At 43.9% G+C, this 12,638-nt stretch overlaps 1 protein-coding gene across 1 annotated transcript in view; it reads right to left on the bottom strand.

The window, feature by feature from the left end:
- RUNX1 (runt-related transcription factor 1) overlaps positions 1–8,692 on the bottom strand; it is a gene marked incomplete at its 5' end in the record, with an annotated part of 31,630 nt that extends 22,938 nt beyond the window's left edge. The window contains one exon of the mRNA XM_010192500.1: positions 8,501–8,692. Coding sequence (XP_010190802.1) covers positions 8,501–8,692 — 192 coding nt within the window. The remainder of the gene's footprint in view (positions 1–8,500) is intronic.
- Positions 8,693–12,638: the final 3,946 nt, after the last annotated feature.

Raw genomic sequence — 12,638 nt, 5'->3', positions numbered from 1 at the left:
GGAATATTTATTTTAGACACCTCTAGCACACTGATGCCATAAGTGAGATTTAGGACCAGGCAAGAGAAGCGGTGAGCCAGAATAAGGTGTTTCTGTGGAAAAGTAAGAGAGCTCAGTGACTCAGCTAATCTCAGCAGCAGATAGAAATGTCCCCTGAGGTACAGTGCATTAAAGCTGCCATCCTGAAAGATGCTCAGCCTTCTTAGTTGCCCCAGAAATGAGGAGGAGAGAAAAGCAGGCAGAGGCTCCATGCTGGAGGGGTGGCTGCAGCACTGCTGTCCCACGAGAGAGATGAAGGAGCAAGAAGTGAGCACAAGTACTTCACCCTCTTCTCTGGTGATCACAGTGACTGTCGAGAGCACTAACCGCAGGCTGGCAGCATCAGTGCAGGCACAAGACTCCTGCATTGGGCCAGAGAGAGGCTCCACTTTTGCAATGACATAACGGAGAAGGGACTTTGGCATACTGAGTCAAAGATGACAAAACAAAATAAACCAGAGACGATTGCTGTGCAAGTTAAAAACTGAATGGGGATACTTGTCCCTACCTGCAAGCTGTTTCTCTTAGCAGTATCCATCAGCTCGATGTTGTTCTCATGTGGTAAAAGACATGGATGGATTAATGAAAACTAAAACTTGAGCTGGGCACAAGCTGCCAAATTTTATAGGTGTCTAAAGATTCAGCTAGACAGCTAGAGGGATTTCCAAAGACATCTCCGTAGCTGCCACTGATTTATCTGGGGCTTAGATGTTTGGGCACTGTCAAAAATATTGCTAAAGCATCTTTCTGATATGCTGAGTTTTCCTAAATACTTTTTAAAAAATCAAGCTCTAAATAGCTTGCCAAAAGATACGCAGAATGACTTTGACAAAATACAGATCTCTAAGCTCCTCAATTTCTGCTTTAAAACCAAGATCTGTTTTTCTTTAGTTACAGTCATCCTCTGCAGGATGCTCTGTGTGAAGGACAAAAGGAAAAAAAAACAACCAAAAAATCAGAAGGAAAATTTGTGTAAGTGGAGATGTTGCTTGGGGACTGAGAACATATTTGTTGCCTTATCTACTGCTTTTTTAATCTCAGGAAGTGCCAGGCAATTGGAATATGAAGATTGGTATCTCTTAAATATATCGACACTTGGAAATCTTCTGGATTAAATACCATTACATAACTCTTTCCATTAGTGCTTTAAGTTGATGAAAAAGCTAAACAATTTCAAGCCTTTTTGTTTTGTTTGTTGTTGGTTTTTTTTCTAAAGCTGAATGTGAGGAGGCAGGGGAAGCTCTTGAGCAAGGCTTATGCCCGGGAGCTGCAAGGCGAGCAGGTGTTGAGGAACTGGCTTCCTCACCTCGCTCTGCCCCGATTCGGAACAGATGGAGGAGGCACAAATCTGTGGCTGAAGGGGATGAATCCTTGAGGTGCACGGACAGATTCCTGCCACCCCTTAGCAGGCAAAGTGCGAGGTCTCCAGTGTCAGTGCTGGAGGGCTGGCTGAGCCTGCATTGTGGATAGGATTTGTTCAGAGAACTGCTGAAGACCTGGTGGTCCAAGGTGGGAGTAAGGAGTGCACTGGGAATTTGCAGGCAGAGTTTTTAACTTATCACAGATCAAAGAGTTGAGAAGATTCCTAAACCTCCTCCTGCTTCTCCTGGAGAATGAAATGTCCCTTGTTTTACCTCAGTGAAGCCACAGATGTGGAGAATTGATCAAACAGAATAAACTATGGGCCTGGAGAGCATCTCCTGGGCCCTGCAGCACAACCGCATCTTGTGTTCTGCACTTACATAACATAGCAAGATTCATCTTAAATTACATCTTTCTGTCTCTAATAGCCCCTGGAAGGCTGCCAGGGCTCCTCTGACACCTAGGAACCATCTTCTAATTTCCAGCCTAAATTCACTGACGGTCAGTTTACAGAATAACCACTTGTTCTTGAGCCAACACTGTCCTTCAGTGCAAATGGTTCTTCTCCCTCGCTGGTGTTGAACATCTCTGCTGTGTTTATTGACTGTAATTGCTTGGAGAAGAGGAGACTGAGGGGTGACCTCATTAATGTTTATAAATTTATAAAGAGTGAGTGTCAGGAGGAAGGAGCCAGGCTCTTCTCAGTGACAGCCAATGACAGGACAAGGGGCAGTGGGTGCAAGCTGGAGCATAGGAGGTTCAATCTGAACATGAGGGAAAACTTTTTTACCGTAAGGGTTACGGAGCACTGACACAGGCTGCCCAGAGAGGTTGTGGAGTCTCCTCCTCTGGAGACATTCAAAACCCGCCTGGACACGTTCCTGTGTGACCTAGTCGGGGTGATCCTGCTCTGACAGGGGGGTTGGACTGGATGATCTTTTGAGGTCCCTTCCAACTCCTAATATTCTGTGATTCTGTGATTCTGTGGATTACCTTTCCTCTCAGTCTCCGTTTTCGTATGCTGAATAAACCTAGCTTTGCTAACCTCTTCTACAAAGTAAGGTCTTTATTCCTCTTGTTATACTAACAACACCTCTTTGCACTTGCTGCCACTTGAATTAAATTTTTCTTGAACACTGGATAACCATTATTTCATCCAGATCTCAGAGAATATTTTTCTAAAACTTTCTATACTGCTATTAATACTGTATGCCACCTATGGTATCTCAAAATGGCAAAACTGACGGCCCGGTCCTTGCAGGAAAGGAGTGAAGAGAGGAGATATCTAACATCAGACAGAGGGAATTCCTCGGGACCACTCCTGTTGCTGGGTACCACCACCCCTCTCGTGTGTCACAGCACAACCAGCCCTGCAGACAAGCAAAGTCTTGGCAGAGATAACATGTCATAGTAACGACATTTTATTTTTGTCAAAATTAGTATTTGGAGAGGACCCAAATGGCATTATGAAGTTTACGACTCAAATGGAAGACATGCCTCTTGCTGTAGGGAGCCTATTTCCACATGGGATTAAATGACTGAGTAAAAAACAATGTTGAGAGGTGGAGCCAAGAAAAAATAGACACTGTGAAGCTGTGGGTTATTTAGTTATACTGTGCACATCTCATGTGTATCTTTACCGGACTGATATTTTCTAGTCTGTATAATATATTCTGTATATACTATAACCTTGCAAACAAGATACAAATAAGGAGGGTATTAATTTCACAGAAAATGGGAAGTCTCACTTGGCCAGTAATGCTGCAAAACTTACTTCTGTGCTTCTGCAGTTGCAAGAGTCCCATTTCTGCTGCTCCCTTTTAGTTTATGCTTAAGAGCAAACTTCCTCAGTTTGGTCAATGCAAGTAACTCTAGAGCATTCAGACACCCTTAAACAGGTTTATATATATTTGTTAGTAGGGGTTGCAAAAAAGGCAGGATTTTTTTCCCCCGAGTGGAAATGAAAGAAGACTTGTTTTGCACATGCTAATCCAGTTCACATGCTCATGTGCTCATCTCTTCAGATCCAAGCTGGTTTACGACACGATAAACAGACAGCAGGGTGAGTCTGTTGCTAATGATGCTGTACCCCTTAAAAAGAAGAACTGCTGAGGTTACTCATGGCATTATATAAAAGTATTACATGCTGAGCAATAACTGTGAATCAAAGAAACATATTGTACTTTCAGTAAAGAGATATTTTCTCTCTATAAAATTTCCTTTCTCATAGAGCCAGTTGGAAACCTTACAGTCAAGCAGATTTGGTTTGCAAAATAATTTGAGAAAACATCACTTTTTCAACAAACTTCCTGTGGTCTCCCAGTGACTGTGGCACTCGAGGTCTGGGTCCATGCCACCGTTCACTTCCTCCTGTTTCCCCATGCTGGAGCTATGTGGTGGCTACTGGCAATGCAAGGATGGGAAAGGAGAAAGAGCATCTCTCTACCTCACCCAAAGCAGGCTCCCGGATGGAGGGGAGCTCCATCAAAGGGGATCTCCCTGGCCACTAACAAAATGTTCATGACATGGCTCCTGGTGAGGAAACTGTACTCTGGGGCTGGGGAGGAGGGCTCCCTCATATCCAGGAGAAGCTCTGGAGCCAGGGAGCTTGGCAGCCCTGGCCACAGTGATTGGAAATTATGCACCCACTGCCAGCTCCTATGCTGCCTGCGCTGCCCATGCTGCCCATGGTGACTGCTGGTGTGCTGGCGCGACTCATCCCCCGCTACTCCACTGGCCAGGGGGAGGCAGGAGCAACGCCAATAGGAAGGGTGCCAAGCTCAGGCAGCACTCGCTCAAAATGCTGGGGAGTGTATTTTGGGATGGAGAGGTCAGGTGGTTAATCAAGTGGAAATGGGATGATATGCCAATAAAGCTCCATGTAGTCACTCTGCGAGCATGACAGGTTAAGGAAAGACAGGGAGACACAGATGTGTCCTAAGAGAACATAAAAATATTGGCATTTAGCGTATTGCACAACAGAAGGAATTGGCAAGTCCCTAATCTTGAGAGTCTGTTTATCTGTTTTGGCAGGGAGCTACCAGCCCGTCAGTCTGGATTCTCAAAAGCTCCTGAAAACTGAGGCAGCGGGACAGACCCATCGAAGCCTGCTCAGCAATGCTGCCCTGTGAGCACTTCTAACTCTACTAACCCATGGCCTATTAATCTGATTTCAAAGTGGAAATATTAAAAATCGGGGCAGAATACAGCCATAGTAGGAACAAAGCCATTTTAATTCCTTGGGCTTAAAGGCTGCCCTTGACTTCGCTCCTGTGTTTCACTGGTTCATGGGAACCCTGATAAAGTTGGGCTGTTTTTGGTGGAACTAGATTACGATAGCAAGGACCTTGAAATGTCTCTTAAACAAAGTGTATTGCACCTGGAGGAAGACAAAAGGCTGGCGTGTAACAAAATAATCTCTCAGTCATTATGTTTCTTGCTAATTCAAAGAGCTGATCTTTAAATTATTTCTCTTGCTTTGCTATCAGTGTTAATTCTGCTGCTTTGCAGATCAGTCAGCAATTTTATTACAGCCTCTTGTTTCCAGGGATTTTAGACTTGGCCATAAAAGCATGGTCCCAGCTGAAACTTAACATATAAGGTTACAAAATTAAAAAGAAAAAAAAAAAAGAAAAGAAAAAAAGTGAGCAAGCAAACTCATATATTTTTAAGGCTATAAAAGCAGGGAAAAAAAACCAGAATCATGTATCTTAAAGTGATTACAATGATTATTTGTTTTCCCTAGACAGGCGAAATAGCTTTATTTTGTTTATCTTTTTTTAACCTATGGGTAATTTAAAAATCACCAGTTGGAAACATTTGGGCTAATTTGGAAAAAAAATAGAAGCTATTTGATTGCACATGTTTTTGGATGATATTCCTAACCCCACTAGTTGGAAATTTATTTATGCAATTTATTAACTAAACATTAATGCCTCCAAAAGAACACCTTCCTGGCCTGATGATTTACATGTTTAGGATACTTCTGTTGGCTCTGAAAAAAATGATACTGTAAAAGAACCATATAGATCTGTATTTATGTAAAACTCTTGAATTACAGGTCTACCTACTCTAGTTAATGTTAATCACTGTAAAATCAGTAATTATGTATTTAGTATCTGGTTCAGGTTGGTATTAGAAAAAACTCAACCATAATATATAGACAGATATAGTTATTATACATATAAACTTCACTGCTCTCCATGGGTCTTAACTAAACTTTCCTAAACAACAACCCAGCACAGCTCACACATCTCTGTCTATTTTCTTCCCCAGCAACCCCCATACAAAGGAAGGGGTGAGCTAAGGTTGAAGCATTGGCCGGGCTTGGACCTTTAACTGAATTTCCTTATGCTGTGTGTGTAGGTCAAATCCTTTGACATTATATGCTTGGTATTGGCACAAAGTAATCTTTCAACTTAAACCATGTGTGATGTGGTAGAAGCTTTTTCTCCCCTTCTGTTCCCCTTTGGCCAGTGAATTGGTTATGGTTAGATCTCTTAAATGAACAGGTGTACTTTCTCCCTCCCTGTGATATGAAAGAAGCATAAAACTCGATTATAGCAATTTATGGTCTCTTAACTTGCTTGGACTTGTATCCATGACACAAGCAGCTTTATGCTCAAATTCAAGACTTTGTAAAATAGGAAGTTAAAATTAACCTCAATCCTTTTATAGATTAAAACCTCAACAGATAAACAGTGGTTTAGTGGCATGGCAACCTGCCCCTTTAAAACCAAGAACTAGTCTGAGATGTCTACTTTGAGTTAGTTTTGTTTTTTTATAAAAAGATAATTGCACGTGGATGAATAGAGGAGTAGCCTGTGATTCATGCCAATATGAGTTAAAGCAAAGTTTAATGCTACTACTTGGAAGTTGGCAATGTATGGGATTTTTATGCCTTATTTTATGCCTATATCAAAAACATTCTGTGCTCTTTTCAGTGAGAGAGTTTCAACAGAAGTGTTTCAGGATGCAAAGATGTACGGATAGACAGAGCCATGCTATGGAGCAGGTCAGAAGTGTTTTGTTTTTCAGGGTCTGCATTCTGAAATGTAGTGGGTTTTATTAAAAATACATAAAAAAAATAACATATACAAATTCTTTAGAGATCACACAGGAGATCAGCCCCAAAAACAATCATCCTTTGAATAACAAGGAAAAAACGATGGCGCTGAAGCTCATTTCCACCCTAGCCCTTTTCCCCTGCTGTGATAGCATGACCCTGAAAAGACAACCCTAGAAATTGAAAGGCGTCTGCAGCAGACACAGTCCCCGACAAGGGAGGCTTCAGTTTGGGGCTTATTTTTCTGATAGTGACTGCAAGCCTCAACAAGTTCCTCAATGGATAACAAGCACATTTCGGAGGCAAAGGGAAAGGGGAACTGGGAGGAAGCAGCCTGATAGTTGAAGAGAAGGGTATCAATGAGGTGTACATTCACAGTTTTATTGCTATCATTTTCTGAGCTACATCTGCAGGTGAAGAGCATTAAAACCTTGTTTGCAAAGAGCAAAGCAGAGCAGCGTACCAAAACTATTTCTGGAGAGAGCAGCTGAATCCCTGAACGAGCATGAAAAGCCTATCGCTCTGAAGTTGTACAAGCAAGGGCCTTTCACAGGGAACCAGGGAAGAGGGTTACTCGACGTTAAACCTGATACTCTGCTAAGCATATAGTGTTCCCAAGAAGCTGAAGAATGCCAGTCTGCGACCGATACCTCCACCCACGTAGCTGCTGGCTGCTGAGTAGCCATAATAATATGTGCGCTTTCTTTTATAGGAACGGAGGTATGCACCAGAGAAACCCAACATGGTTTGCTCTGGAAATCACAAAGATAAGTGAGGGAACTGGCAGGGGCTGGGAGAGGATCGGATCCTTTGCCTGAGCTGACCTGGCGTGCCTCCAGGGAGGGAAGGAGCTGGGTGGTCCTGCCAACTGTCTTTCTGCCCAAATCTTTCTACAGTATGGCCCATGGCAATGTGCTGATTTATTATCCATGCTTCTCAAGAATGCCCACTTCTGCTCACAGCGCAGTCAATGGCAGATTTGCAGTAGTTTCACTAAGCCAAAGACCTTCCTAACTTTGGGAATAAAAGGATGTAGCAAGTGTTTGCCTGAAGTAAGCGGTAACCTGCTCTGCATGCAAGAAACAGTACCCTGGTTTTAAAAACAAATGTCAAAAGTCTGATTCACAGTAACTATTTCTCCCCAAAACCCCAGCAGAGAACCTCAACTAAGGCCATTTCATTCCGGCTGGAAGACGAGAGGAAAACTCTCTTAGGTGCATCTCACTGTGAACCTGCACTTTGATACGCGTTTTGCAGAACATGTATCATCTGGTGGTTTAATGACCTGATTCGCTGCTCACCGAGTTCCAGATGATGCCATGGTCAGAGTTGGTTTTAGCAGAGACAGACTCAGCTCTAGCGGTGACAGATAAGATGTCAAGCTAGATGACCTGGTTTCATTGGCATGATCTGAGCTTGAGCCTCGGAGGAAATCAGACTCCTGAGTCACCGTTTTGCAGGTTTTCGTTCAAATAAAACCCACTGGATAACTATCGGCCACAGAACTACGCTCAAACCAGCCTGCCCACAATAATGTCTCAGCACTAAGAGGTTGTCTTTAGGGGACAAAGCACTTTACAAAGCTTTCTTTGCTACTGCTTTCCCGGGAAATGTTGAAGCAAGGCGTTGACGGTATTTCTCTCTCATTCAAGCACACAATGTAATTGATAAATACCCATTGGGAAATACACCTACACATAGAAAAAGGCCTGGCATAATGCATCTTTGCAAGAAAACAACGGCTTTCAAGACGTTAGGGTTCGAACATAGGTGAGGTTACCACTGTGAGCTGTACTGACACTGGCAAGACAGTGGGGCCAGTACGGACCCCTTAAATTCTGTCAGGTCTTTACAAATACAAACATATGTTAGGAAGCCTCTCCTTCCACTTATTAAAGGCTCTCACTCATTAAAGGAAGCCAAGGAGAGTCCAGAAGAGATGGAGGGATGAAGGGGCAGCACCTGCGAGCCTCCATGCTTCACAGGCTGGCGGGGTGGAGGTGGGTGAGCAGGGGGAGGATTTCAGGTACTTACCCTGAATCTGACTCTGAGGCTGAGGGTTAAAAGCAGTGGTGTGGTTCAAGGAGGCTCGTGGGTTGGGTGTGGGGGCTGGGTGGTGTGGGCTGACCCTCATGGCCGTACGACGCAACTGCTCCAGTTCACTCAGGCGCTCTGAAAAGGACAAGCTCCCGGGCTTTGTCTGCTCATCTATTTTCTGACGATGTCCTATTGTGGGAGGGGGGGGAAAAAGATCAGAAAATCTCACTGATACATGAGGTCTGTTGATTTTTTTTCTTTAAAAAAAATTCTTTTCCTTTTTTTAACCCCTCATCCACTGGCAAAGTACCTAACCAGCTAGCGGCCATCTGAAATTAAACTGAAATCACCTCTCTGCAAGCACAGGAGACACAAACCACTCATGCATTGTAACCATATCATGGGGCAGCCCGAGACATAGCCAAGTCTGAAGAACCAGATCCACAAAAAGTTGCAGTGCCTTCTTACACCTCTCACTGAGAGAAGGGATTTCTAAAATGAGGAATGCCTGTGAGGATGCATTAAAGAAGGGAACTTATAGTGGCCCCTGTGTTAAACCTGCACTGGAAGAACTCATCAAAAATTCAATCTCAGATGGTCATAAGGCACCATAATCAGACAAGTGCTATGAGGCTCTAAAATACCAAACTCAAACAAATCCCATTTTTGGATCCTTTAGCAATGGATTTACAGACAGAAATAGGAAAGAAACACCATAAGATGGCAGAATTGAAACTGCAGGGTAATGAGGTCTCGTTTAGTAGCATTGGAAGCTTCCAAAACATGAGGTCCACCATACATCTGACTATAGGAGAGCAGATGCTGACATAACAGCATCATCCAGTGCACAGTGGACTTGGCCATGGCCACACAGTTGCTAGGGGGTTCAGTACTCCTCAGTGCAGCCCTTAGACCATGGTCCCCATGAAGCTCTAGTGCTGTGCTCTCATGGGTCTGGGAGGGGATGTGGAAGACACTGGAAAGGCCCATTTCCAACAGAGCATTCAATCACATCCAGATTCAGCTGGAAGGGCAGAGACAAATCTCATCACAGGCAGGACTGGTTTCAAGATAACCAGTAGCAGTAGTGAGCAGAGTGCAAGGACTAAGGTAATGAATTTCTAGCTGTTGCCTGTGGGTGCTCTTTGCTCTGGGATCCTTTGTGTGTCAATGGGTAACCACAATGACTGCACACAGAGCATACAAGAGGTTCGTCTGGTCTGCTGGAGCACTTGCTCTCTGCTACTCATGATGTAAGCACAAATTTTAAATCTTCTTTCCACCCTCTTAAGCATTAACCTATGGCCAAGACTTTGAAAACCACTTTTGTGTCCATTGGTGTCCAGCCCCATGAGATGTCCTTCAAAAGTGAGGTGTCTTACCCTGGAAGGCTGCTGACATTATCTTTTGGGGCTGAAATGGAAACCTGCCTAGCAGATTTGTTTGGTGATATGTGAAATGGGATGGTTCAGCCCCATTCCCAACAGATGGCATCAAAATTTTCACTCGTAATTTCCCCCATCCCCCAAAGGACTTGTTCTTCTAAAGAACACAGGAAACAGCCCTTCAGCAGAAAGCCCAAAAGCAGACTGTCTCTGGCATGCAAGTTGTCTTTTCAAAGATGCTCTCTTCAAATGGAGGGCAAGATACTGACTGCAATGGGACTGTGAGAAAATATCCTGATCTCATCTGTATTTAATCAATGGAATAGGATCCCCAGCTCCAAAAATGTCATGTTCTTACCTTCTGCTTGGGGACTTTCTTGTGGAGCAGTGGATGTCATCATCCCTCCTTTTCCCACAAACCTGATCCCATTCCTGCATTTTGTCTCAGGAAATTGGCTGTCTCATGAATCTCTGTGGCTTATCCCTTCTCCTTCTTCCCCTAAGACGCTGTTACCTTGACTTGACTGCATGTCAGATCACTAGTCCAGAGGTCAAACATCTTTTTTCCTACTTGTTTCCTTGAAGAAGGGAACACTATCCTTGGCTTCTGCTGAACACCATAGCTTGCAGTCTATCTGCTCCCAATTTTCATTTTCTTGTCATGAAGTGTTGCCTTCTGCAGCTTTCTTTGCATCTCCATTCTCCCTGCAAGGAGGTGGCCAGTGCTGTTCCTCTAGTGAGTCCTCTCTCAACTCACAGCTACAGCAGTGAAACAGACTGGCACAAAACTCCTGGAAATAATCCACCATGCCCTATTCCACACATCCCCATACTATTTAATACATAAACATTCATAAACATCCAGCTTCTAGTTTTGAGTATCAGTGAATAAGCAGCAAAAGATCTCTGAAGAGCTCTATATGCCCCTTACTTTACAGAGCACTCTTTCAAGCCACCCTAACAGCTCAATCAAGACACAGGACCATTTTATGCACTAAAAGGAAAATGTGCATTTAAAAGCAGTTCCCAGTAGCTGCACTGCTAAAATTAAATTTTGTAGCTTGTATTATGGTTCCAAATCACAGTGGCTCGGCATTTCTTCCTGTTGCCAGGCCCTTTGGCACAACTTGAACTGCCTCAAATTCCACACTGTGCTGTAAATTATCCCAAGAGAGGGAAAAAAATAGAATATAAAAAGACATATTATATAGTAGTGGTTTCATCATTAAAAAGACCCATTAGGGCTTCCAAAAAAAAAACAAGAGGGAAGAAGTGAAGAAAGATGAAAAAGGCTTTTATCTGACATTCTGGTTGGTCAAGAGCAAATGCTTCATTTGTCAGCAGTGCAAAGCTGGACGCTGCCTCAAGCCTTGGGCTCCTGACCCTGGACTTGAACGTAAACATGTAGAGTCATACAAGATGTGTAAAATACTTCATACATTTGGATTATTTTAAGCTTCAGCAGGCTCAACCCAGGGCTTGCAGAGCCAAGAGCCAGATCCTTCCAAATCCATCCCCCTGATGTAATTTATTCCTGATTTCAGATTCTACTCAGATATCTTCTGCTTTTAAGTGAGTGCACCAACACCAAGTTTGACCCTCTGCTACCCTACCTTCTCCTCCTACCTCCCTGGTGCTGCCCTACCAGTATCTGGAGTATTGCCTTCCTGGAGTGAAACCAGGCATCCTGGTATGGAGGTGAGCAGTTCCTCTGAAGTCAACAGGACAAGGGCTACATTAAGGCTGCTAAGGCAGGAATTAACTTTCCCGCTTTCAATCAAGCTCAGGCACTACATTTGGGTCAAGCTGGCGCACGATGCTGGGCAGGGCAGATGAACCTGAGCTCATCCTGAGGTCACAGTGGGGCACCCCATTCCCAGGCCAGCTCCCTCCAAGCTGATGAGAGTATCTCTGCCTGTCTCTGCACCGCGCATCCACTGTGCATCCAATGCATTTGGAGAGGAAAGACTAGTGTCAACAGGCTCCTTCTCAGGGGAACTCTGCTGTTGTTTTCAGCCATATGCTGTAATTTCTGGTGTGAACTACCTAGATTGAATGCCAGACAATTATCACCTCAAGATGTAACTCCAAAAGTGGCTCTTCCCCCTAACCACCCCAGTCAGAAGAGCTGTTTAACCTTTTCTCCCTTGCTGACTGCTTCAGGTAGCAGTACAGAACCTGTTTTACACGAAGGTCTGCAGCATGAAAGTAAAGAACTGTGTCAGAAAAATGTAACAAATATAAATGGTTTTCCCAAGCCACTATAAATGCACAGGAAAAGCTTTGCTAGGGTGACTTGTATTTTTGTGTTTATTAGCTTTACTTTGAAGTTACCCTCTTGCTTAAAGAGCAGGGAAGTTATCCTCAGTTTACCCCTGTAAAGCTCAGGACTATTATTATTATCCCCCTTTTAAAGGTGGAAAACTGAATGACAGAGAAATTAGGTGACTTGTCCATGGTCAGACAGTGACCCTGTGGCAGATGCTCGCCTCCCAGGTCAGCACAGTGACCATAAGCTCAGGCTTCCTCTTCACAGGAGAGCGGCGTGATGCAGGATGAAAAAAAAGCAGCAGGAAGGCACTTGGGAACTGATGCGGCTCTGCTGAGCTGGCAATTTGGCCACAAGGATTTGCCACAAAACTTTTGCAAATTGGACGGGACTTTATGGAAGTTGTTCAACATCCAGCTGTTGAATGAAGACCATGGCCCAGAGCTTGCAGAACCACATGAGGCAGACAGCTTGCCACAAG

Source organism: Mesitornis unicolor, unplaced genomic scaffold (assembly GCF_000695765.1).
Source record: "Mesitornis unicolor isolate BGI_N332 unplaced genomic scaffold, ASM69576v1 scaffold27159, whole genome shotgun sequence".
Classification (NCBI taxonomy): Eukaryota; Metazoa; Chordata; class Aves; order Mesitornithiformes; family Mesitornithidae; genus Mesitornis; species Mesitornis unicolor.
The sequence above is the reverse complement of the archived record's forward strand: the minus strand, read 5'-3'. Positions and strand labels throughout refer to the sequence as shown.